This window comes from Coffea arabica, chromosome 2e (genome assembly GCF_036785885.1).
Source record: "Coffea arabica cultivar ET-39 chromosome 2e, Coffea Arabica ET-39 HiFi, whole genome shotgun sequence".
In the NCBI taxonomy this organism is placed as follows: domain Eukaryota; kingdom Viridiplantae; phylum Streptophyta; class Magnoliopsida; order Gentianales; family Rubiaceae; genus Coffea; species Coffea arabica.
In genome coordinates, this window is record NC_092313.1 from 10,395,554 (window position 1) to 10,422,739 (window position 27,186).

The window sequence follows — 27,186 nt, forward strand, 5'->3', positions numbered from 1 at the left end:
GGTTCGCAAATGACAGTCACTGGGATGTTTCCTATAGCACTGTTAAAGTTGGACTTGGGAAATTACACTTGAAATGCTATCTTCAACTTGATGAAGTTTAAGTGTGAATAAAAAGTGTTTCCTTGTAAAAATTATACTAATCAAAAGAACGTTCTTATAATATGCATTAATATGACTGCGATGGTTCTTGTGGTTATGTAACACTAATTTCACAAGATACTCTTAGTTAATTTGTCGAACTTTAAGGTATCAAACTACCAAGTAATCAATGGTGTAGGTCTTTTGCAGCTGTCGTAATCCCTAAATGTTGCCCACGCATTACTACTTTTAACTGCAGTTTAAATCAAAAAGATCAACCTGAGTGTTATTTGCCAATTGCCCTCTAGGACAGATGATTTGGTTTCACAACCACTTCAAATAAAATGATGCTCTCACAGTTTAATATTTTCCTTCCCCTCAGCAATCGTCTTCTCTTATCTGAACAAAGCCTGATTTTTGAAGGATTTTAAGTTACATACTGTAAGATTACTGCCCCCTTGATCTAAAAAGAAAGAATAATAGTATTGTGGCCTTGATACGAGTCACCACCACCGGACTAATATCATAATTTTAGAGGATCTTTCAAAAGAAGTTCCAGCAAAGACTTTTACTTACTTTCTTTCTTTCTTTTTTTTCTTTTTATTTTTTGGTTGTGTTTCAACGGAAAAAATCCATTTTTCATCCTTAAACTTTGGACTAGAAATACATTTCATTCCCAAACTTTTAGGCGTAACACATTTAGTATATGAATAAATAATTTCTGGCAACATTTAGTCCAAAAATAGTAAATTGTTCAATTTGAACGGAGAAGACTCGCGTGTTTGGCACGTGACCGTTGATTTTGACTACGAAATTATTTTTACTTAGCAGCCACATGTTAGACAACTGAATCTTCTCCGTCCAAATTGAACAATTTATCCTTTTTGGACTAAATGTGATCAAAATTTATTAATTCATGTCCTAAATGTATTGTGTCTAAAAGTTTGAGGACGAAATGTATTCTTAATTCAAAGTTTAGAGATGAAAAGTGTATTTTTCCCGTGTTTCAACTGTCAAATATTTCCTTCCTTGGACATGCAAGCATTGAGGTCCTTTATTCAAGTTCAGGCATGGCAACATGATGCTCCTCATTCAGGATGAAACTTTTTTTTTTTTTTTTTGCCTCCTCGAAGCAGAAACTAGCTCAAAATGAAGTAGCCAACGAAATCGGAATCGTGTTAGTAGAAGCAATACTATCAATCCGACATGCGCCCTCATTCGCGCCGATGGAAAGATACGGAAATGAAGTCTGTTTAGAACTTAGGATGAGGACTTATTGCATGAACATTCTCTATGACTCTATCCAAAGTACAAGACCAGTAGGGGGAAAAAATTACACTTCTGCTGAACAGCACCTGTCACCAATGAAACATATTTTGCTACAGATTAACTAGTAAGGATCAATCCCCAACCCTGCACCTTATTTACTATACCATATAGCGCTTGGCCTGTTCTGATATTTGGTAGTAAAAATTACGATGCAACACATGGTATGATACTATTTGTTCGCAAGAAAAATGTACTGGTAATCAAAGGATAAAATTTTGAAAGCTATGCTTGTTTACGTGTAAAGATACCTCTACAAATGCAAAACTGAAGCAGCACTCTAATGAAATCATCTGCCAAGAATCACTCCAAACTCAGATTTTCGAGGAAATCTGCAACAAAAATTCAACAAAGAAATTTGTTTTTGCTGCTTCATTTCCAGATATAACAACAGACACTGCTCATTCAAAATGAAGTATTTGTTGGAGTATAGACTTATCAGTGCCGAGGCCAAGATTATCGGTCAGGCGGCGGACAGCGGACATACATGTGTAATTGATAGCCATTTTCAGAATTATCGATTGCATGTAAAATTTTTTGTTCCGAATGTCTCTTTATCCAGTCTAAATATATAATTATAACTCAAAGTAAAAATTTTTTTAATTGAAATTCTATATTAGCTAGTTCTTTCTTCTTCTTCTTTTTCCATTGGATTGTTTAACCACGTTACAACGATATCACTATCATTATCATTACTATATAAAAAGTATGAATGTTGGTTCTAGGGAGTGCAAGTGTAAACACTTTTTTATCTTATTTTTTGTTATCCCTAAATTACCCTCGTGTCTTTTAATTCGAATAATTGCATTTTAATATGGCACTAATTAAAAGAAATAAAACACTCCAATTGATTACATTTTAATAGTATAGGTAATTAGAATTAAAAATTGCTCATTAAGAACTATTTACCTACCCTTGGACTCCATCTCAAATTATTATACATATCAAAATTTTTTGATTGAAGTATGAAAAATTTCTCATTAGTCATTAGTTGAGATTGTTAAAAAAAAATCAATTTCAAAAAATAAATACTCTCTAGAAAATGGAGAAACAAGGACAAGAAAATCCTTATTCATCTGTATATCTTCATACAAATATCGTGAGTAAATTTTACAATTATGTACTTTTTACCAATATCAAGAATTTTTCATGTTACATCCAATGGAAATTCAATATACAAAAAATGATGACACCTTTATAACTGAAATAGCAGTATTAAACTAGAAAAAAGAAATCTGAAATAGCACCATACGAATCACTGTTATCATTAATAGCAACCGATCGAAACAAGAGAAACTGAAAAAATTTGAAAACTATTTATAAAATGACATAAAGTAAATAGCAAATGAATTAAAAAGTTAGAATACAATTCAAATAATATCAAAGACAACATCCATATCACTGATATCCAAGAGAAGACAAACATTGTTATTTACAATAATATGGTAATGCTTCATTTGTATTGGTTTGAGCAAACCAAATCCATCCGTCAAGTCAGAAACTATTTCCAACGATAAAATAAGAATTATAATAAGAGTAAATTTAAAATGGAGAATGATATATTCAAAATGATATCCAAATTTGTTTTTGGTGATGTCCAAAATACCCTTATTTTTCTAATGATTAGATATATTTATTGTATTGCAATATTAGTGAATAATGGAAGCGGTTATGAAATGAAAAACTTTAAAATTAATTAAATTTCATTTATGGTGACAATTGTAATTAGATAGATTTAGTGCATTCCAATAATTGATAATAATGATAGCGGTTATGGATTAAAAGTTGGCAATTAAAAACTAAAACACTGCAATATACAAAAACTTAATATTAAAATTATTAATTGGCCACAATTCTCATTCCAATTCCATGATCATCAAAAAAATAATATTAAAATAAAAAATATTGTGCTCATATGAAAAAAGTAGACTTGTTGCTTTTGTTTCGCATTGTATTGTGCTAAAAACATGAATAAAAGAAAAGGAAAATAGAAAAATTCCAACTATCTCTATCTATAAATTTTCAATTGTTAGAATATATAAGCCAAAAAAACTTTACATGGTGAATCATTTATACTCCATTATTGACAGCAATAGAATTGACATAATACAAAGAATTCAAATTACATGTATGTTTATTTTCCTAACTTAATTATATTCTTCGTTTATAAAAATTGTGATGATTGTGGTTTATATGCAATAGAATCATGAATATACAATAATTTTGGTAAAACATGATAATATTTGATATGTTAGAGTTCAAGCTATAAATCAAAAAGTGTTTGGTTCATGATTTCAAATTTAATCCTAAGGGATATGTCAACTACATTGGAATGTTTTCTGTCTCTTTTCATTTAATAAAATTTTTAAAAGTAACTAGTTTAAAAAAATAAATAATATAAAAATACTATATTAAGATGTTAGTGATCAAAATTTCATAAAAAATTTTTAGTATCCAAAGAATAATATATTTTAAGATATTATAACCACGTGCAAAGCACGTGAACTATTACTAGTCACTGTAAATGGATAAATGATTTTATCTCTTTTCCTATATAGAAATGGTTGTTAATCTTCCGCAGTTTTTTCTGTAACACTAACAGAAGTTGTACTCATTTGCCAAAACAAATAACAGGAGTTTCGCTTATCATCCTTCCTCCTTGTCTTAATTGTCCATCGATATGCCTTGGATTATGAGAAAGACAACCAATTCATCCTTAAAACTAAATAATGACTAGATGGATCAAAATTCATACCATATGTCTCCTTTCTTTTCTTCAATTTGTTTCCCCTCAGATTCCAAAATGCTTCAATCTTGTAACAGCATCAAAGTTACACGTTAAGGAACAAGGCCGGTTATGGCACAAATCGTAGCTACATCCTAGTCGCTTGTTTTCGAATGATACTTGGAAAGGAAAGAAAAATAGACGAGGTAGATTGCTGATCTATATAAGCCTAGAATACACTAATGCAGCTTCTATTAACAACTCATTTTGAAGTACAAGGACACCAGAAACATGCTTTAAAAATGATGTTGTCCTCCCCCCACTTTGATTGGTGAACAATCAAGGCCACTCAAATATGGAGATAAAAATCAGATTGTGCTTTGTTTACGAAATAAGTTGTAAGAGGAATATATTCTTGGTGAATAAGACAGTAATAGAACAGTATTAGACTCGTTCTTGCTAAGGTTGGTAATTGAAAGATAGTGAATTGAGAGTCATGATTTCACCAGAGGGGGACTAACCTTTTTGATGGAATTTTACTTAAGAACAGCCACTACATGCAGGGGCAATTTGTTTAGCCCATCTGAACATTTTTAAACTTAAAACAGTCTTGACTACTACCTCATGGAATGCAAAACAACTCGTCAAGACACAATGGAAGTACGTGGTGGAGGCATAGCCGGAAATGGTGGGATTGTTAGGCCATCTTCGCTACCCTCCAAGCAGGCCTCAGAGAAGATGGAATTCATGAAAGGAGTGCGTGGTTTCACTCCGCCCCCCTTCTTGACGAAGACCTTTCAAATGGTGGAGGATACAGAGACAAACAACATGATTTCCTGGAATTCTGAAGGTACCAGCCTAATAGTCCTGGACCATCTCAAATTTGCTGCAGAGGTTCTACCAAAATATTTCAAGCACAGCAATTTCTCAAGCTTCATCTACCAACTTAACAACTATGTGAGTTTATGCATTTCAGATTATTGCATACCTTTTAGATTAAATCCTTTTTCATAGCATGGATATCGTATTTTTTAGATAATTTTTTTATCATCATTAGAAAGTCTCTACAAGAATTTGTTATGTCTATCACAACTCATGAACCCAGGTAAATGCCTTTTTCTTGTACTTATGCTTGCTACTTTTGCTCATGCTTTGTGTTTGCAGTTTGAATGTCAAGTAAATTCCTCGTTGAGACTCAAATTCAATAGCAATTGGGATCCTCCCCCACTAATTTCTGATTGTTTGCTTTCTAAACATAACAGGGATTCAGGAAGATTGGACTGAGGCAATATGAATACGAGAATAAATGGTTTCAGAGAGGGCAGGAACATTTGCTAATGAACATTAGAAGGCGAAATGATGAAGCTCCAACAATCAGGAAAAGACGAGGACGGAGAGAACAACACGTAACGGCTTCGAGGCCTTCAATGGATGCAGAGCTGGAAATTTTCGAGGATCACATGAATGCACTGAAGGAAGACATCACAAGATCAAAATATCATATGGGGAAACTTGAGAGTAGCATAGCCACCTTCAAGAAAAATGTGAAAAGAATGGAGGCTAAGTCAAAAGCATTGATCAAGGTCTTAGCCAGAATATTCAGCCCCGCCTTAGTTGAGAAGATAATTCAGCGTGGGGAGGAAGAACTAGAACTTGAAATCCTTCAGACCATGAAGAGAAGAAGAGTGATTCTACCACAAAGCTCTAAAACCACAACAAAGTCCACAAATGATGGAGCTTGTGGCATGGACCAAGATGATCAGGAGGCAAACACTTCAATGGCAGAATCGAAAAAAAGTGCTGATCAGAAACTATGGAAGAAGTTCATGGGAGATGATTCAGTTAGCGAGGATGAGTCGGAGCAACAACTGTTGAAGCAACACTCGAGGATTGATATGGGATTCGATGATTTGATGGTATCCAAGATTGTGAATGCCAAGGAGCCTAATTTGGACGTGGAGGATGAAGTTGCTGTTGACCTCTGGACATGATTATTTGTTTCGCAATCGTGTGATCTTCTTGCCTTGCTTTCCATTTTCCGTCTCACAATTGACTTACTTTTCAAGTTGTTGAATCGTTAAACAAAATTTCATCAATGTTCTGCAGGGTTTCACTTGGTGCAGCATCAAGAAGAGGAGAGAGAGCAGCTGCTAGAAGAGTTGATGCAGCAGAATTCTCTGCTTCTTTTGGCTACTTTTATTTGCAAGGTGTGCATATGATATTTGTAGATTGGGGTATCCCTGTTTCGACCTGTGTTTGCAGCTTTTATTCGGAGACATTTACTGGTTTGTAAAACTAACTAGTTTAAGTAAATGGAACAAAGTAAGAAAGCTATATATTAGCTTGCATGAACATATTGAATACGTATAATAACTACGCAATCCTCTGTCCTCTTATTCTTACTATTCCATAGAACAAAAATATAATTTGAATATTCTCTAGTATCAAACTTTGGAAAGCAATCATATTTCAAAGTATAAATTAGAAGTAAAGAGATAACATTGCTAAATTGAAAGAAAACTGTTGTACTTTGCTAAACAGCACCACTTTTCAATTAACAATATTGTGCTAAATCCACTACAGATTAACACAAAATTCTGACCCTTTTTCACGTTTATTCACAAATAGCATGTGATACATGCTAAATTTCACTTGTTCCAGACGTCTTGTGTCTCGAGTAGACCATTCATCGACCTTCAACCATTGAAATACTAACTTCATTTATGGAAACATTGAACGTGCAAAGCCCTGATTGAAAATGCTCAGATTCTAGAAAGCTTTGAAACGTAAATGTTGGCTGTCTCGGTTGAGGAAGTTCCATTTCGCTTTCAGAACTGCTTAGCATCAGAACCACATTTGACATTGTAGGCCGATCTGCAGCATGGTCTTGAACACAAAGAAGTCCAATTTGAATGCATCTCATTACTTCTGATGGGGTGCAAGAATCTGCCAGTGATGGATCCAGCAATTCTGGAGCTTTACACTCATTCCACAATTGCCACGCCTGAGCAATGAATCATTTCCAAGTCGCCCATTAGAATTGGATTCGAGTACCCAAATTGTAGATTGGCTTCCCACTATATTCGTCTTTTTATCTTAATTCTTAGACAAGACAGATTTTATCTGATCTACCTGAAATTAAACTAACACGAGAATAAGAAAAACTTTATGCACTTACATAGCCAAGAAGGTTCAAATATTTTTCATGATATCCCAACCCGGTGTTCTTCTTGCTGCTGACAATCTCTAGCAGCAAAACTCCGAAGCTGTAAACATCAGATTTTTCTGAAAAGAGGCCTCCCATGGCATATTCTGGAGACATATAACCCCTGCATCATATTTGAAACACGAAAGTATCAACTGTTTACAAAATTCACCAATAATTAAGCACATTTTTCTCCATGCAATAGATATTAGTTTTATCTTTATATTCTTTTCGGTTGGCCACGAGTCAGGGCAGACATGCTTTAGAAAAGATTAGTTGATCACTTACAAAGTTCCCACAACTCTGAGAGTGTTAGCTAGTTCTTGGGTGACACGGAAAGTTCGTGCCAGCCCGAAGTCTGAGATTTTGGGGTTCATGTCATCATCCAAGAGAATATTGCTGGCCTTCAAATCTCTGTGAATGATTCTCAAACAAGAATCTCGATGGAGGTATAGAAGCCCTCTGGCAATGCCCTGAATTATGCTGAACCGTTTCGCCCAATCTAGCTCCAACCTTTTTGTTCGGTCTGCCCATTATCCACATAAACAATTTAATGCATGAGAGGAAAAGGTTAGTGCACAGTATACACTGTGTGGTGTTCAAATTTCAATAACAAGTAGAAGGATATTGTAAAGTTTTGCTGTTTATGACAAATTGATTGCAGTTTAATGCTAGTATTCAATGTTTCTATATTAATACACATTACACAAGCGGAAATCAAGCTTCAATTTTTGTAACTCCACATGATGTTAGGTTACCTCAAAGGACATCATCATAATAATTGAAAAAACAAGAACTCTTGTAGTCATGACAAGGATCACCTGAATCTAGGAAACCAGTTAGAGATCTGGTAAAGTCGATTATTATTATTTCGAAATGGAAATAGCTGTTTTCCTGTTAAATATTAACTTCAACATCTCTGAGATTTGTCTATATTCCTATGTAATTTATTCAGTATTCCATAAAATTGTGGCAAATGTTTTCATTTCCTCTAGAGGGCAAGATAACGGAAGAAGGAAATTTGAGAAAATTATCGGGGCAATTGACAGGGTTAAGAAAACTTCAGAATTTTCAGGAGGTGCAAATGTCAAACACATTAATTTTGACGAAGTGTTTGACGTCATAAAACGTGCCAAAGACTATTCAGAACGGGACTGAGGGCCTTGTGAATTGAGGATGAATTCGATTTTCCAATCAAGCAATTGTTCTATAAGATAACTATGCATATACACTACCATCTGATGAGCGATAATTGTAAAACGTAATGCGGATCCCTCGGCTGACCTCTAAGTTCAATATCACTAACGCAGTCCTGATCGTCGTAGCAAACAGGAAACTACTGAGAACTCCTAGCCTAAACTAAATAAAAGAAATTTTGAGTTAGTAATTCAGTGAAGTACTAAAGAAGAATATTTACCAAAGAGGAATTTGTCCAAGCTTTTGTTTTTCATGTATTCAAGAATGACTATCTTTTCTTCTCCTTGAATGCAGCAACCCAACAGCCTTACAAGATTTCTGTGCTGAAGTTTAGATATCAACATAACCTCATTCTTGAACTCCTCCATGCCTTGTCCTGAGTGACTTGAAAGCCTTTTCACGGCTATGAGCTGTCCATCTTCTAAATTCCCCTGGAATTCAGGTTCACAAATTATTCATAAGTTCTATCCATGCCTAAGCTAATATCGATGTGCAGATACTTGTTTAGAAGTTTAATTACCTTGTAAACTGCACCGAATCCTCCTTCACCAAGCTTGTCAGCTTCACTGAAGTTGTTGGTAGCTCTCTTTACCCTATTAAAATCTATAATTGGAAGCTCGGATGACCACTTTGCTGATGCAGGACCTTCCTGGACATCTTCTTGCGAAATATCTCTCACAGTGCCCTTTCTCTCCGACACAAAGAGACCCTTTACTATGCACTTTATCCTGAATCCCTTCATTACGCACCATTTACTTGTCTCTGACTTTTGTTCATGGATATGTGTGTCTGAATGCCTAAGTGCTGTAGCTTTAACAATAATTACATAGAAAATCAGCACTTACTAACTTTTTCTGAGTTGTAGAATCAGTTTGCTTGAGATTAGCAATGGAATAATCAGATAACAGGATAGGGGAGGCTAAGCGTATCTTCAATACTGAATTGCTGCTAAACGATCAAATATAGGAATTCAAATATATTTAGATGAATTTTCAATCCTATGCAGTCAGCATGTCAACAGAATAGCTCCTAACATGCTGTGAGTAATTGATAAACATGTTTACCTCTTCTGTTTGCTTTCCATCTCTTAACACAACATATCAACAAGCCCAAGAGTGAACCAACCGATATAGATAAGACACTGATGATGGTTGCTGTGTATCGCTTTTTTACTCCTGAAAGTTCCATTAAACAAATTGTGAAGAACAGGCAAGCTTTATAATGTAGAAACAGTCCAGACTAGACCTAAATTACCTAGCTCTGTTTTAGCAAGGCGGAGATACAAATCTTCCCCATCATTTGAGAATTGCTGAATGTCAACAAGATCTGTCACCCAAACCATACACCCTATACCATCTGGACATGCATATGCTAGACAAGAGCAGTTACGGAGGCACCATTGGCTACACCCCCCTTGGTCAGTCTCATCATACAAATACAGATAATGATCTGGTAATTTCATCTGACTGAGCTTCCAGAAGCCATCCGGTTTAGATGCTTTGGAGATTAAGTTGCTACTGTTTCCATCACACATCAGTTGTGTACCCCTCACGCATCCACTTGTCCAATTTCCCTTACTCCATTCCTCATTAGACAACGGGAAGAACCCTTTGAGGCACTCACAAGGTTGAGAGCGACTCTTGCTACAAGAGCTGAAGGGTCCACAAGTTCCATATACGTCGCATGGATGCTGAGGTGCTGCCCAAGACACGTTCCATTGATTTTGTTGTCCTTCCCAGTGCAGTATCTCCAACATACCTGTTGGTAAAATTACCATAATTGAGATGTAGGACTTGTTGAAATTGTTGAAAGTCATACATGAGGCTCCTATTTGATTATTTGTTGTCAGACTTATTCCATTTGCATACCCCTTATCCTCATCTTCAATTCCAATGAACTTCCATCCATCCCATGGACCTCCTCTCCAATATGGTTTGGTACCATTCCATGTGAAAGCTTGTGGTGGTTTCTCGTCTGAAAGTCCAACGACAAACTTTCCAGGTGCTGGATCATTATCATTTTCCCAAGATGTCAAGAAACTTTTCTGACCACTTCTACCGTTCAATCCTAACTGCATGGTTGCTAAAATTGTATCAGAAGGATAATAAAAGCTTTCCCACAGAGTTGCCCCTGAAATCTTATCTTTAAGGATGAAATCTCCATCATCTGTAAGCACTGCAATTGTGGTATTAGATTGGACAGAAGCATTTGTTGACCAGACAATATCTTGCTTTCCATCCATAAGCTTTAGATTCCCATCACTGCTGATTATCAGCCTTGAAGCCAGGTCATCTGCTAAGAGTGCATTTCCTCTGTTTGCGACCCAAACAATTCTACAATCGGGATCAATCTTGTACCAGATTCCAATATACAGTTCACTTGCGTTACCAGGACTGAAGAAGCCTAATTCAAAGATTTGTCCAGTGGAGATGAGAGTTTGTCCTACCTTGAGTGGTTGGGATGGAGTTATGGAGTCATTTGGTGCACAATATACTGGTAAAATGAAGAGGATCTTATAAAACACAAGCAATAATAAGCTAGCTTTATCCATATACTATTTGTTCTCTATTCACTCTATTGTCTTTGACGCTAAAAGAGCTTCAAAAATGTGTCATCCATATGAATTCTTAAGATCACTTTCTAGTCTCTTCTTCTTTGTTCTGCCTTGATACTTAATCTACTACGGCGTAATAAAGGTCAATGATCAATATACATGATCAGCAAATGAACCTCTTGAATTCAACTATGCACAACTGCAAGGTGGCTTGATTAGATATAATTTTCTAGCCTAATCTTGTTGCTATGTCAATAATCATCAGGTCAGACAATCCCTTCCCAGAAAATGTAAGCAGAAAACTCTTATTAACCAGGGCGGTTCCTTTTAAATAATGCTTTATGTCTTGCAAAATAGACAGTTAAGACACGTATCAAACGATTGAATAGAGACATATACTATCCTAGTTTATTCTTTCTGATGACGGGGAGACAAAAACAGAAGAAAGAAAAGCAAAGAAATTAAGGGGAAATACATTAATGGACAATTTACAAGCAAGCAATATAGCTGAGTTGACCAATATTACTTGGTGTATTAAGATTCGCAAATGACAGTCACTGGGATGTTTCCTATAGCACTATAAAAGTTGGAAATTACACTTGAAATGCTATCTGCAGGTTGATGAAGTTTAACTGTAATTAAAAAATGTTTCCTCATAAAAGTTATAAGAGCGTTCTGATGATATGCATTAATATGACTCATCTTCTGGTGATGTAACACTAATTTTATAAGAACCTGTTAATACGTCAAACTTCAACGGTATCAAGTAATCAATATTCTAGGTCTTTTGTAGCTCTCGTAAGTCCTAAATGTTGTTTACATGTTACTACTTCTAACAATAGTTTAATTGAAAGAGATCCAATGTAAGTGTTATTCGCCAATTCCTCCCTAGGAGAGATGATTTTGGTTTCGCAACCTCTGCAAATGAAATCATACTCTCACGGTTTAAAATTTGTATTCCTGTCAGCAGTCATCTTCTCTTATCTGAACAAAACCTGCATATTTTTGAAGGATTTTAAGACACATAATGTAAGATTACTGCCTTCTTGATCTAAAAAGAAAGAATAGTATTGTGGTCTTGACGCTAGTCACCACTGGACTAATATCAAAATTTCGGAGGATCTTTCAAAAGAAATTCCAGCAGACCTTTTATTTTATTTTTTTCGTGTTTCAACTGTCAAATAATTCCTTTCTTGGACATGCAAGCATTGAGTCCTTAATTCAAGTTCGGGCATGGCAACATGATGCTCCTCATTCAGGACAAAACATTTTTAATCTTTTTTTGAAGCACAACTAGCTCAAATGGAAGCAGCCAACCAAAATCCGAATGCTGTTTACATGAGCGACAGTATCAAGCACTCTCATTCTTGCCAATGAAAAGATACAGAAATGAAGTCTGTTTAGAACTTGGAACAAGGACTTATTGCATGAACATTCTCTATGATTCTATCCAAAGTACAAGACTAGTAGGAAAAAAACTACACTTTGCTAAACAGCACCAATCACCAATGAAACAAATTGTGCTAAACCTATTACAGATTAACAAGATAAGGATCAATCCTGAACTCTGCACCTTAATTACATTAGTATGTATCTGAAACGAGCAATATTAGCTTGTTCCAATTCTGTTTTGTCATGAGTAGACCATTCATCGACCTTCAATCATTGGAATACTAACTTCATTTATGGAACCATTGCATATACAAACCCCAGATTGGAAATGATCATGTAGACACCAAAATTTTATCTTTTTTATTTTTTTAATTTATTTTTTGTTTCATCGAAAAAAAAAAAGAAAAAAAGAAAAGAAGTGAAAAGAAATCAAATCAGTTTTTGCAAGCAAAAAAAAAAAAAAAAATTGGGAAGCCACGAGCGCCATTCCTTCTTCTTCGTTCGAAGAAGATGAAGCAGAAACAGTACAAGGTCTTGCAGCAAAATTTCTTGGCCTTTTTCCATTCTTTTTTCTTCATTTTTTCGCTCCATTGGATCACTCCAGTACCAATCCACCTGGATCTAATCCAAACATCAGGAAAATCCCAGGACAAAGGCCATCTAGTGGCTCAAAAATCATCAAGAAAAATGCAGCTCCAATCTCCTCCCTTAGTTCTAGGTTTTGGGGGATTTTGTAGCTATAAAAGGTCCTAAACACAGCCCTAAAGGGAGAGGAACAAGGGGATGTGGTGGAAGAGTAGATAGAGAGAGAAAAGAGAGAGAAAAAGGAAGAAAAGAGAGCAGAAATTTTTCCAGAAAATCTTGAGCCAGGGTTGACTTTCTGACCCAATTTCAGCTCAAAACCCGACATCAATTTAGTTATTTATGGAGTTTTCTTTGTTGCCGCACCATCTAATTTTGTAGAAGGGCAATTTTTGTTCACAAAACTTCAACAAAAACCGTCTCCAGAATTCTCAAATTTTGGCTCGAAATCAGCCAGTCGTCAGCTCTTGGATCTTCGTCAGCAAAGATTTGCAGCTTCAGGCCTTTCATTTCGACGCGATTTTTCAAGTTGTTTTGGCTCCATAATACCTTAAGAGGTAACCCTCCCTCACTTTCCTCTCTTTTCCAACCTGTTTGCACGTAAAAGTTCAAGAAATCTGGTCCCTTTTTTGTTCATGGTGCATGAGTTTGTGATTTTGTGCTGGGATCTGGAACTTGCATTTGGTAGTAGAAATCTTGTATTAATGGTTGGGGAGGTGCGTGATTTTGGATGGGATTTCAATCTAAACTTGCGGTTTGTTTCTTTTATGCAAAAATTTGGTAAATGATTATGGAGGTTTCATTTGTGTTGTTGCGGCCCTTCAAAGTTGCAGAGGATAGTTGCATAAGCACAGGGGATCCTCAATGCCACTTTTTCACTGACGAAAAATGGCAATTCAGTACCACTTCTATATTTATGTCAAGTGTCCTATTTATTTAATTTGTCATGTGCTATTTATTTAAATTTCTTTTACCATCACGTGATAAATGAGATTGTCACTGAATTTGACACCGAGTAGTGGCACAGAGGATCCCAATTGTTGCAGAAGAAGCTTTCTTCGAACCAGTTGCATGTGACTTTCTAAAATTGTATTTTGTCCCAATTTTTAAAATAATCTTACATTATGGCCCAAAAACTTCTGCAAATGAACCATTTGGATCCCTTTTAAATTTTAATCATCTTTTGCATTTTTCAAACATGTTTTTGGTCAAGTTAAATCTGGATTTTAGGAGATAATTAGGGCTTAATTAATTTTTGGTATATTTAATACCTTGTTGGGTTTAGTAAAAATAGATTAAGACTTGGGTTAATGTTTTCTTAGGGCTTTTGGGCAGATTAATGCTGTGGATTTTGATAGGCTTGTAGCATGGGCTTGAGGGCCAAAGCCCATGCCATTTTTGGTTGGGTTTAATTGGTAAAAGAGTGGGCTGATCCGCTTCATTTTTCTTAGACTTCCGGTCGGGCCAAGTGGTCTTGGCCTAAAGAGAAGTCAGACAATGACCTAAAGGCCCAATTCCTTAAGTGATCTGGTGATAAAAATTGACACTTAGTCCCTATACTTTTTAGTAATTATGCTATGTTCCTAAAAAATTTTAACTTCTTTCAATTAGGTCCCTATTTTAATTCTATTTTGGTCCCTTAATTTTATTTTTATTTAATTTTGACCTCTAATTTTTGTAATAATTACAATTTATTCCTCAAAATTTTCTTAATTTTTATGATTAGGTCCCTAATAGATTTGATTTCTTAAATAGAAGTTGCTTTTCTTCTTTAATTATTAATTATATTTCATTTGAATGCTTCAATTGATAGATTTCATGTTTATTTCCATTTTTTATGATTTATTTGCTAATTAAATTGGTACCTTGATCATTTTTGTTAATTTTGAAGTTAAATAGGGTAAATCCAACCCCCATTAACTACTATTTCAAGGGAGGTATCTTCTTTTGTTATTTTAAATCCTCTTATGTGCTCTTATGTGTTTTTATGTGTGTAATTGCATGATTTTGAGTGATTTTTCTTTTAGTTATTCGTTTTATTTGTTTTAAGCTTCATATATTTAATTTAATTTTGGTGATTATTTGAGAAACATTTAAATGCCAAATTGTAATAGTTAGGTTCAAGACGTGTATTTAGTTAGAATATGTAATAGATAGGTTCAAATTTTGCCTAAAATATATTTAGTTAGATAAATGTAATAGTTAGGTTATTATTTTAAATTTTCCTGTTTAGATTGTAATTAGGATTCCAAATGTAATAGTTAGACCCTTATGTGTGTTTATTGCTTGTGTGCTTGTATGTCTATGTGTTTACGTGTTTTACTCGCTTTCTTAGGAGATTTGCATTTAGATATTATGCTTACATGCTATGTACTCTATGTGCTTACGTGCTTACTTGCTTTAATTACGTTTATATGATTTCTTACGTTATAAAAAATGCATGACGTCACCACACTAGTCCAACGCTAGTTGTGGCCATTCTCCCCGATTTCTCACTAATCCAACGCTAGTGAAGACTTGATGAAATGGGCTAGTCTAATGCTAGACCCTTTAGGCCGTCCACGCGCTAGAATCACATGCTTGCGTGACAATCACTACATTTCATACATATTTTCTACTTTTTAGGATCTTTACCATTTTGCATGATATTTCCTCTATATGTATATCCCTTATCCTTATATGCGACACGTGATATTTAGACTTACATTCCATTTAAGAAAAATTAGAAATAGGTTAGTTCACCTGCTTGAATAGATTAGGGGAGTTGTCCTTCAAATATGAGAAATGGACGAGTATGGCTTCTTAGTCTTAGCACGCTCGTATTTCCTCTATAAGAAGGAAAATTGAATCACAAATCTTAGTCCCTCGTACCCGTTATGTTGCATTCCTCTTTTTTAGGTCACGGATATTTATATATTATATTTTTTTCTTTTCTTCGAGTCTCACTCTTTGCATATTCGTGACCCCTTCTAAGAATCATTTTGGGCATCACAATTAATGTGATTTACACTGATTAAACTTTGAAAAGATATTTCGACCCTTCAGATATCCATTAAATCTAGGTTTGCATCCAAATGTAATAAGTTTTATAGGTTAAATTAAGAAAATTTTCGACTAAATCACGCAACTAGCCTTGACTAGGTTGAAAGGGTGCCTTGGATTTTATCCTTGCCTTCCCTTTCTTCAATCATGACTCCCGAGCCATTTTCTCTCATTTTTTGAAGATTTGGAGTCGTCTAAAAAGGGTTTTCTCTATTTTTTATTTAAAAATTTATTTTTAGATGACTTTGTACACCTATTCAATACCAAGGGGCGACTCCTATTTTTCTTAAAAATCCTTTCTAAACTATTATTTTGGGCCAAAACTGTAATACTTTTTAAGTCCCATTTTTGGCCATTTTTCTTTATTTATTCTCTAAAAATCAAAAACTCATTTTCACTCAAAAATAAATCAAAAATTCATTTTTATAACCCGTAATTTTATTTTTCAAAAAATGAAGCTCGACGGATCATATTGAAGCAAGCTTTGAAACGTAAATGTCTTGGTTGAGGATGTTCGATTTCACTCTCTGAGACCACGCTATATTTTGGTAGAGTAAGAACCTCGAGGGGGCCACTGGCCATTTGGTGATGCTGGAGGTCAGGGTTCAACCCCTGCCTCTCACAAATTTGCCACAGTATGTGGTTGGTCTTAGTTGACCATCTCCCTTTATCCCTTTCTCTAGATTAGACTAGATTAGGTTATAGGACATCTATCGTTGCAGGAAAAAAAAAAAAAAGAACCTCGAGGGGCGGGGGAGTCACTTTCTTAAGTGCACATTAAAAACGTGAAGAAGACAACTGTCATCTGATTAAATTTTTTACTTCAAATTCTCTGAGATGCTCTCAGGTCTATATGATGAAGAGACAAAAGTTTTAACCTTTTTAGAGGCCAATGGACAAGGAAATTCGAGAAAATTGGAGGGGCAACGCAAAGGGTGAAGCGAGTTTTAGAAGATTCAGGGGTGCAAACATTGAAGAAAACTAATGAACTACTAATACCTTTGCTAGCCTAATATACTGATGTTTGGATCATTTGCCCACCGTCATTATTCAGGAAGCACTTGAGGTAAACAAAATATAACACAGACGGTGCATAGCTGAATCGAGGGCCGCGCAAGATAAGGATGGATTCGATTTTTCAATCAAGCTGTTGTTGTATAAGATAATTTGTTCATTCATTTTGTTCTGCATAACTGGTTGATGAACGATAATTACAAAATATGATATAGACCACATTTTGTTTTGTTGTTGTGTACACCTATACTTGTTTAATTTCATGCTCTAGTGCATTGTGTTTGTGATTTTCAAAACCATAATGTCTGCGTTGTTATGATGTTTTACTCACTGAACTGACTGTTTTACACTTTGACTGGTAACGCAAATTGAATTCCATCTAGCTCAGTCCTGGTTCTCATAGCAGAAGAACACACAGGAACTTAACTGTACTCACTAGCTTAGAGTGAAAAATTCGATTGAAACTTTTACGTGAATAATATTTCAGTGAAGTAACAGAAGGATATTTACTGAATAGGAATTTGTCCAAGCATTACTTTTATGAAGCTAAACCTAGCAGAAAAATGGTTATAGCCTTTTCAAACAGAAAGTCTAATGCTATTAATAGCAGCCATTTAATCAAGAATTCTCATTCTTATGGTCCAATATTTTTCTCCCTCTCAGCCATATAATCAATAGTTCTCATTCCAAAATATGGACTTGATGCATAAGCACTCTCTATGATTCTATCCGGACAATAACACTAGTTTGGAAAGAAAAAGGAAAAAAAAGAAGAAAAAAAAAAAGCGATACTCTGCTATAGACCACCAATCTTGAGTGGATTGTATGATGTTAAAATATGGTAGCGATTCACTACATAAGAGTTAATCCGAAATCTGAACCTTAATTACGTTTATTTATACAATGGTTTTAGTACGAGCTAAATTCACTTGTCCTATCCGCGTTTTATCTTGTGTTGACAACTCATCGACCTTCAACCACTGAAATAGTAACATCATTTATGGAGCCATTGAATGCTGAAACTCCTGCTTGAAAATGATTATATTCTAGCAAGCTCTGAAACGTAAACTTTGGTTGTCTTGGTTGAGGAAGTCCCATTTCGCTCTCTGAACTGCTTAGCATGAGAACCACATTCGACATTGTAGGCCGATCTTTAGCATGGTCTTGAGCACAAAGAAGTCCAATTTGAATGCATCTCATTACTTCTGATGGGGCGCAAGAATCAGCAAGTGATTGATCCAGCAATTCTGCAGCTTTACATTCATTCCACAATTGCCACGCCTGAAGAATGAATTGTTTCCAAGTAGCTATTTAGAATCCAATTCAAGTATCCAGATAATAGTTTGCCTTTCCGCTGTATTCGTCTTGTTATCATGATCCTAGACAAGACAATTTTTATCTGATCTACCTGAAAGCAAATATGGGAAATAAAATATGCATCATGCACTTACATAACCAAGAAGGTTCAGGTATTTTTCGTGAAAACCAAGCCCCGTATTCTTCTTGCTGCTGACAATCTCTAGTAACAAAACTCCAAAGCTATAAACGTCAGATTTTTCTGAAAAGAGGCCTCCCAAGGCATATTCGGGAGACATATAGCCCCTGCATTACATTTGAAACATGAAAGTTTCAATGGTTTACACCTATATTTATGCATATATATATATCTCCATGCAATGGAAATGAGTTTTACCATTATAACCAAGAATCAGGCAGACATGCTTTGTGTGCTACGGGAAGATCTTGTCATGCCATGCGAATAACAAAGGTTAATTACAGTTTACCCCCCAAACTTGGGATAAAGCAACACTTTGCCCCCCCAAAAACCGGTCAGCTGTTAGACATGACATCTCCTTCTAAAATTTGACGAGATATAAAGGAGGGATATTGGTTAAAATTTCTTTAAAATAAAGTTGAAATTCTACCCACTTCCATATGAAAAGCTGGAAGAAAAATATCACCCTAAGAAATATACTCCGTTGTGAAGAGCGTGAGTTTTTAATATAAATACATATTAGTATCTCAAAATACCAAAGTCATGGATATAGTCAAGACACACAAAATAAGTATAGGAATTAAAATTATTTAAATGGTGGATGACAGCGTTAAAAAAACCAAGTTGCAATTGTATTACAGGAAACAAGTATTAGCACATACCTGTGAGATACTATAAACTAAGTTGACCATTAGAAAAAGAATAAGATACAAAAGTATAGAACCAGTATAGATAGAGTCGATTGACAAAAATACATTTGAGATATAAGCAGTGCAATTTTGGTGCATTTGCACTGAACATTGCTTTTAAAAATTCACCATTTGCCAGGTTATAACTTTTGCTTTAAATTTACTATCTTCATATTTTAATACAAATTATAATATGAATCTTGATAAAGCGATTCCAAATTTTTCTATTTTTTGTACTATTTTTATACTATAAATCAATTACAATGAATGAGACAATGTATAGTACAATTGGGAAAGAATTGAATAGAAAAGCTGGTTTTATCTCACAAAAAGCAAACTATGATAAAAAAAAAATTAAGAAAAACTTATACGAAACTACATGAGATCTTTTTTCCTTTATAATTTCTAAAGAATTATATTGAAACAATATTGAAACATTCAGAATGAAGTATGTTTGATTTTAGAGGAGTTTATGTCTATTTGAAATAGATTTTTTTTTATTATAATGTGAGTGAAAGGACTTGAATCCGAAATCTCTCACTTACACTCTCCCTTCCCCCCACATTTGAAATAGGCTTTATTGCCAAAAAAAAAAAAGCAAGAAACTTTTTTTTCCCTAGGGGTATTATAGTCATAGAAAAGTAACATCATGTTGTTGTGACAAATGGTTCTAATTGCGTTAGTGACCCAAAAAGCAAGTATGTGAAGTTTAGGGAGGGCGAAGTGTCACCGAAACCCAAATTCAGGCAGTCAAGTGTAATTAACTAATTTATTAAATTTACATTTGCACGATCAACTTATTCAATTTGTTAACCAAGGATTTTTTTTAAAAAAAACCCCAAAAAGAAAAGGGCAATTGCAGCCACCTGCCCGCCACAGACAAAAAGCACCAAAAGAGCAGGGGCAATTGCATCTACGAGGATGATTTTACTGGGGCCCGGGTAGAAAACGACTTACATTGTTCCCACCACTCTGCGGGTATTAGCTTGTTCTTGTGTAACTCGGAAAGGTCGTGCCAGCCCAAAGTCTGAGATTTTGGGGTTCATGTCATCGTCCAAGAGAATGTTGCTGGCCTTCAAATCTCTGTGAATGATTCTCAAACAAGAATCTCTATGGAGGTATAGAAGCCCTCTGGCAATGCCCTGAATTATGTGGAACCGTTTCCCCCAGTCTAGCTCCAACCTTCTCGTTCGATCTGCCCATTATCCACGCAGACATCTTAACGCATCAGAGAAAAAAAAAAAAAAAAAAAAAAGGGCAGTCCACATGTCCTTAACCCCCCAGTGATGTTCAATCATCAATGAAAAGTAGAATTATACTCCCCAGTGATAACAACAATAGTAGTAGAATACACGAGTAGAAATCAAGCTTGGATGGGGCCTTGATATCGGTTGAGTCAGAACCTCAAGGCAGGGGATGGGGAATTGAGGAATCATGACCAATAATGTAAAATCCCATTATAAGTTTTGGGAAAATCTAGGGAGGGAGTGCATATACGAAGAAACTGACGACATAAGAACTCTGCTAGCTCTATAATTCTGACCCTTGAAAGTCGAGATGGTGCACCACTATAAGGTGGCTCCACCCTGGGATTCAGGAAGTGCTTGAGGTTACTTCACTTTTTTTGTTTTGTGATCGTCTACACTTGTTTAATGTTCATACAATCACAGCAATTTTAAACGATCGAGACTCGACTGACCATTGTAGTTGCTAGCCTAAAGTTAGAAATGCCAAGAGAAACTTTAAGTTGAAAATATTTCAGTGAGGCAATAGAAGAATATGTACCGAAGAGGAATGTGTCCAAGCTTCTATTTTTCAGGTATTCAAGAATTACTATCTTTTCTTCTCCTTGAATGCAGCAACCGAGCAGCCTTACAAGGTTCCTGTGCTGAAGTTTAGATACCAGTATGACCTCATTCTTGAACTCCTCCATGCCTTGCCCTGCGTGACTTGAAAGCCTTTTCACAGCTATTTGCTGTCCATCTTCTAATTTCCCCTACATGGAATTCAGCTTCACAAATTACTGATCAGTTTTATTCATGCCTTAGGCTAATTTTAAATGTCCAGACACTTGGTCAGATGCTTGGAATGATAATTACCTTGTAAACTGCGCCAAATCCTCCTTCACCTAACTTCTTAGCTTCACTGAAGTTGTTGGTAGCTATTTTTATCACATTAATATCGATCATCGAAAGCTCCAACGAGGACCCCCTGGCTGAGGCAGGTCCTTCCTTGATACCCTCTCGTGTAGTCTCTCTCAAAGTACCCCTATTCCCGGACAGAAGGAGACCGACCACTCTGCAGTTTTTTCTGAAGCCCTTTATCGTGCACCAATTTCTTGTCTCTGAATTTTGTTCATTGAGATGTGTGTCTGTATGCATAACTGCTGAAATTTTAATGATAATTGCATAAAAGAGCAGCAATGATTAACTTTTCCTGAGTTGTTGACATCAGTTTGCTTGAGATTCGGAAGGGAATGGTTAGATTTCTGGCTGGGGAAGGGGAGGTTAAGTCTGTCTTTGATACTGATTTGCAGGTCAATGATCAAATATATTAGTTTGCAGTGCATTGCTGGCAGTATGTTGCCAGAATAGCTCGGAACATGCTGAGATTAATTGATAAACATGTTTACCTCTTCTCTTTGCATTCCATCTTTGAACACAACATATTGACACGACCAAGAGGAAGCCGATTGCTATAGCTACGCAGCTGATGATGACCTTGGTATATCTTCTTTTTACTCCTGAAAATTACATAAAACAAATTGTGAAGAATGGGAAAGCCGTATTATGCAGTAAAAGTCCAGACTAGACCTCAGTTACCTAGCTCTGAATTAGCGACCCGAAGATATAGATCCTCTCCACCGTACGACAATTGCCGAATGTCCACAAGATCTGTTACCCAAACGACACACCCGATTCCATCTGGATATGCATATGCCAAACAAGAGCAGTTACTCAGGCACCATTGGCTACACCCTTGGGCATCTTCATTGTAAAGAAACAGATGATGATCTGGTAATTTCATCTGAATGAGCCTCCAGAAGCCATCCGGTTTAGATGCTTTAGATGTTAAGTTGCTACTGTTCGTACTGCACATCAACTCTGTACGCCGCAAACATCCACTTGTCCAATTTCCCTTACTCCATTCCTCATTTGACAACGGAAAGAACCCTTTTAGGCACTCACAAGTTGGAGATCCACTGCTGCTACAAGCACTGAAGGGTCCACAAGCTCCATATACATCGCATGGAGTTTGAATTGATGCCCATTGCACCTTCCATGGTTCATTTTGTCCTTCCTTATGCAGTACCTCCATCACACCTATTGGTGAAATAACCAAATTTGAAATGTATGGCTTGTTGAAAAGGTTGAAAGTCAGAGATGGTGTTCCCCTCTGATTGTTTTGAGTCAGACTTACTTCATTTCCATACCCATAATCCTTAACTACTGCACCAATGAACTTCCATCCATCCCATGGACCTGATCTCCAGTATGGTTTTGTACCATTCCATGTGAAAAGCTGTGCTGGTTTGTCATCTGAAAGTCCAACAACAAACTTTCCAGGTGCTGGATCGTTCTCACTTTGCCAAGCTGTCAAGAACAATTTCTGTCCACTCCTGCTGCAACATCCAAGTGGCATGGTTGCTATAAGTGTATCAGAGGGATCAGAAAAGCTTTCCCATAGAGTCGCCCCTAAAAGGTTATCTTTAAGGATGAAGTCCCCATCATCTTGAAGCACCGCTATAGAGCCATTTGATGGGACAGAAACATTTGTTGACCAGACACTGTTTTGCTTTCCATCTTCAACCTTTAGATTCCCATCACTGCTGATTATCAGCCTTGAAGCCAAGTCACTAGCTAAGAGTGCGTTTCCTCTGTTTGCAACCCAAACAATTCTACGATCAGGACCAATCTTGTACCAGATTCCAACATACAATCCACTTGAATTATCTGGACTGAAGAATCCTAGTTCAAAGATTTGCCCAGCAGAGATTAGAGTTTGTCCAACCTTGAGTGGTTGGGATGGAGTTATGGTGTCATTTGATGCACAACATGCCGGTAAAATGAAGAGGATGTTAAAAAGCACAGGAAATGATAAGCTAAAGATATCCCTGTACTTCTCCATTAACTGTGCTCTCTGTTCCCTGTGCTGTCTCTCTAGGGCAAAGGAGCTATTTAGGACCCCTTTCTTCTTCTTCTCTTCTTCTTTCGCCCGACTTCAACCTGATAGACAACGAACTTGACTTTTTCATTCCCTTACGGACAGGGCAAGGTGGCTTAATCGGATATCATCTTCCAGTCTAATTCTGTTGTTATGTCAATAACCATGATTTGACTCAATTCCTTCCCAGATAATGTTACCTCAAGTTCCTAAGCAACTGCACTCGTTCCATTCAAAGCAAAAACATGAAAAAGCTTTAAGTCGACCAATACTTCAACTTCTAGCAAATCTGCAGAAATGTTAGAGCACAAATATAAGTATCTATATATGTACAGATATGCATATTATCCGTATGTGTCTGTATGTTTAGATATTTTCTGATGATGGAACTCGGAAGAGAACCACAGAAGAAAGAACAGCAAAGAAGAGAAGGGGAAACAAGCGGACAATTTACGAGCAATATTGCCAGTTGACCAATACGACGTGGCCTTTAATTTTCAGAAATAACGGATGTTTCCTTTAGCATTATCAAAGTTGGACTGCTAAAAGGTAACAAGTCGAAACGCAGTCTTAATTTTGTTGTTCAACAGTCCAGTCGTTTTATCGATCTCCAAAGACTCCAATGGCAGAAAATGGGTTCAGACTTCCAGTCAACAGATAATACAAAATATAGGATAAATTATTATTTGCTAGCGGTGGTGTTTTTATATTATCACATGACCCTTTTAACGTTCAAAGCTATTCAAATAACCTCTTGTAATTTTGTGGAAAGTGAAAAATAGACGAAAAGCAAGTGCAATTATGGCGATTGATCCAAATGTTTTCTAAAATTGCGTGTGCTAATATTATAATACCCACTTGACTATTCGGTTGTTTCGCATATATTTTCATAATTTTTTTTATGATTTTATGCAAAGTTTTCGCGTCCCATTTTTGAAAAATAGAAAAAAGGTGTTTTAAATTTTTTTACTTTAGAAATAAATAAAGAAAAAGGGTCTTAAATAGAATTTAGAAAATGCGACGGTTTGGACTCACGCAATAGTCTAAAGGGGGTTTTTTAAGAAAAAATAGAAGTTGCCACTTCATATTAAGTTTAGGTGTACCAAATCACCCAAAATATATTTTAAATGAGAAAATAATAAAAACCCTTTTAGATGACTTCAGGTATTTGAAAACAAAAGAAAAAAATTAGGGAGTCATGTTTGAAGAAAGAAAAAGCAAAGATTTGATCTAAGGCACCTTTCAACCTAACCAAAGTCAATTGCAAAATTTAGTCGAAAATTTTCCTAGTCTAACCTATAAAATTTATCACATTTTGGATGTTTCTATATGGATGCAAGTCTAAACTTAAGGGATATTGGAAGGGCCAAAATGTTTCTTCAAAATTTAATTAGTACCAATCACATTAATTGTGATGCCTAAGAATGATTTTTCGAAGAGATCACAAAATATGCAAAAGATAAAACTCAAAAAAGGAAATTATAATATTTAGATAAATATACATGATCTATAAAAAGGAAATGCATCATGACGAGTATGGAAAATTGAAATTTATGACTCAATTTTCCTCTTTATAAAGGAGTAATAGCGTGATAAGGGTAAAAGGCATACTCGCTCAGTTTCCATATTCAAAGGACGACTCTCCTAATTTAGTTAACCAAATGGATTAGCTTACTTCTAATTTCTTAAAATAAAATACAATTCTAAATAATATGGTCCAAACATACAGAGGGTAAGGGAATAATAATGGGAGAAACGTCATGCAAATTGAAATAGAAAAAAATACATGAGATGCAATAAATGTCACACAAGGTATGAATTTAGCGCGAAAACGGCGTAAAGGGTCTAGTATTGAACTAACACATTTCTACAAGTTCTCACTAGTGTTGGACAAGTAAGAAATCGGGAAGAAAAACCACAATTAGCATTGGACTAGTGTGATAACGTTATGCATTTATTATAAAATAAACAAAACATATAAAATATAATTAAAGCAAATAAACATATAAAATATATAGAACATGTAGAGTACATAGTACATAGACATAATATCTAGATGTAAAACTTTAGAGAAAGCGAATAAACACATAAGCACATAAGCAGACAAACATGCAAGTAAATAACAACTAACTATTACATTGGGAACTCTAACTACAATTTAGAAGGGAAATTTTTAGAAATAATAAACCTATCTATTATATTTATCTAATTAATTATATTTTTGACAAAAATAATATCTATCTATTACATGGTCTAACTAAATACATTTCTTGGACACCTATTTATTACAATTTGGCATTTAAACACCTCCCAAATAATCATCAAAAAAAAAAAAAACGAATGAAACTTATATGGATAAAATGAGTAAATGAAAGAAAAAACATTCAAAACATGCAATCATACATTAAAAAAAAACATAGAAGCACATAAAAAAACTTAAAATAATAATAGAAGGACCTCTCTTGAAGTAGTGCTTAAATGAGGTAGAATTTGTCCTATTTATATTCCAAAACCAATAAAATAGTCAATACACTAATTTAATTAACAATTTAAAAGAAAATGTAAATAATATAGCAAATTCACTTTATTTATTTCAAAGAAATATGAATGAACATAAAATCCCTAAAATTTACTCATTAAATACATTTAAATGAAGTATGCTTAACAATAAAAGAAGATAAACAATCATACTTGAGAAATCAAAACCATTAGAGACCTAATTGCAAAATTTGAAAAGCTTTTAGGGTCAAATTATAATTTTTGAAAAATAAAGGCAAAATTGAATAAAAGATAAAGTTTAGCGACCAAAATGAAATTAAAGTAAGGACCTAATTGAAAGGAATTCGAAATTATAGGGATAAAATAAAATTACTTAAAAGAAAAGGGGCCTGATTGTAAAATTTCTCTCTGATTTCTTAAGAAAACATTATTGGGCCATCTTTGTTTTATTTTAGGCTGAAAATCTCTTCGGCCCAAGTCAGAAAAGGACCCGCCCATCATTTTTGAAAACCAAATCTAACAAAAGAAATGTTGGGCCTAAGCTTCATAACCCATATGGAGTCTTGGCCCGGTTTCCAAACCCAAAAACATACCCAATTTTACATCTTAATGGATCAAACATAATAGGACAAAAAAAAATAATTGGAGAAAAAATAGAAGAGAAAATATCAAGAATTTTCCGGCGAGTATGAATATTTTTGGTGCGTCAACGCCGGGAACTGGAAATATTCCGGCCAGAGTTCCCGGTATATCGCCGGAAGTCCTTTTTCTAACTTTTGAGACCGGATATTTTCATATACATGCTTCCCATGATCTCATGAATTTATTTGAATATCAAACAGCACCATCAAACACTATAAATCATGAGAAAAATGAGATCTAAGGCGCAAAACTCATAAAAACTCATGTAATGGCTTAAAATCTCATAAAAAATGTTAAATCCACTGAGAGAAAGGATTATAATTACCTAAATATGTTTGAGGACTCGAACCAACGTGGAGAAACTCAAAAAAAAGAGCTCCCAAATTCGGAAAAGGAACCAAGCAAGTTGTTGCTGCAGTGGTCCAAGTGCTGATGAAGATGCAATTTCAAGCTCAAATTAGAGGGGTTTTCAGATGTTTTTTCAGGGAATGTTCAAAATAAAAGTTTCTCTAATACAATCTTAGATGGTGAAATAACAAGGATTTGGCCAAACGGAGGTCCGATGAATTCGGAAAGCGCAGA

General features: G+C 35.2%; 3 protein-coding genes across 4 annotated transcripts; 1 reads left to right on the forward strand and 2 right to left on the reverse strand.

The window, feature by feature from the left end:
• The first annotated feature begins 4,783 nt into the window (after window positions 1-4,783).
• LOC140036099 (heat stress transcription factor A-7a-like) lies at window positions 4,784-6,120 on the forward strand. The gene is made up of 3 exons (XM_072077365.1): window positions 4,784-5,023; window positions 5,294-5,305; window positions 5,392-6,120. The coding sequence occupies exons 1-3, from the start codon at window positions 4,784-4,786 to the stop codon at window positions 6,118-6,120; spliced, it is 981 nt and encodes a 326-aa protein (XP_071933466.1).
• Window positions 6,121-6,634: 514 nt separating this feature from the next.
• LOC113728542 (G-type lectin S-receptor-like serine/threonine-protein kinase At1g61550) lies at window positions 6,635-11,268 on the reverse strand. 2 transcript variants are annotated; one of them, XM_072078865.1, is made up of 7 exons: window positions 9,786-11,268; window positions 9,596-9,706; window positions 9,052-9,335; window positions 8,752-8,962; window positions 7,623-7,860; window positions 7,308-7,458; window positions 6,635-7,133 (listed from the first exon to the last, which is right to left on the reverse strand). In XM_072078865.1, the coding sequence occupies exons 1-7, from the start codon at window positions 11,080-11,082 to the stop codon at window positions 6,816-6,818; spliced, it is 2,610 nt and encodes an 869-aa protein (XP_071934966.1). In that variant the 5' UTR covers window positions 11,083-11,268; the 3' UTR covers window positions 6,635-6,815. The 2 variants fall into 2 exon arrangements, with proteins under 2 accessions (XP_071934966.1, XP_027108739.2); XM_027252938.2 differs by having other exon boundaries at window positions 9,052-9,341.
• A 6,648-nt stretch (window positions 11,269-17,916) lies between these two features.
• Window positions 17,917-24,067, reverse strand: LOC113730868 (G-type lectin S-receptor-like serine/threonine-protein kinase SD1-29). The gene is made up of 7 exons (XM_027255828.2): window positions 22,122-24,067; window positions 21,932-22,042; window positions 21,399-21,685; window positions 21,085-21,295; window positions 20,257-20,494; window positions 18,567-18,717; window positions 17,917-18,396 (listed from the first exon to the last, which is right to left on the reverse strand). Exons 1-7 carry the CDS (start codon window positions 23,425-23,427, stop codon window positions 18,079-18,081), a joined length of 2,622 nt encoding a protein of 873 aa, XP_027111629.1. The 5' UTR covers window positions 23,428-24,067; the 3' UTR covers window positions 17,917-18,078.
• Window positions 24,068-27,186: the final 3,119 nt, after the last annotated feature.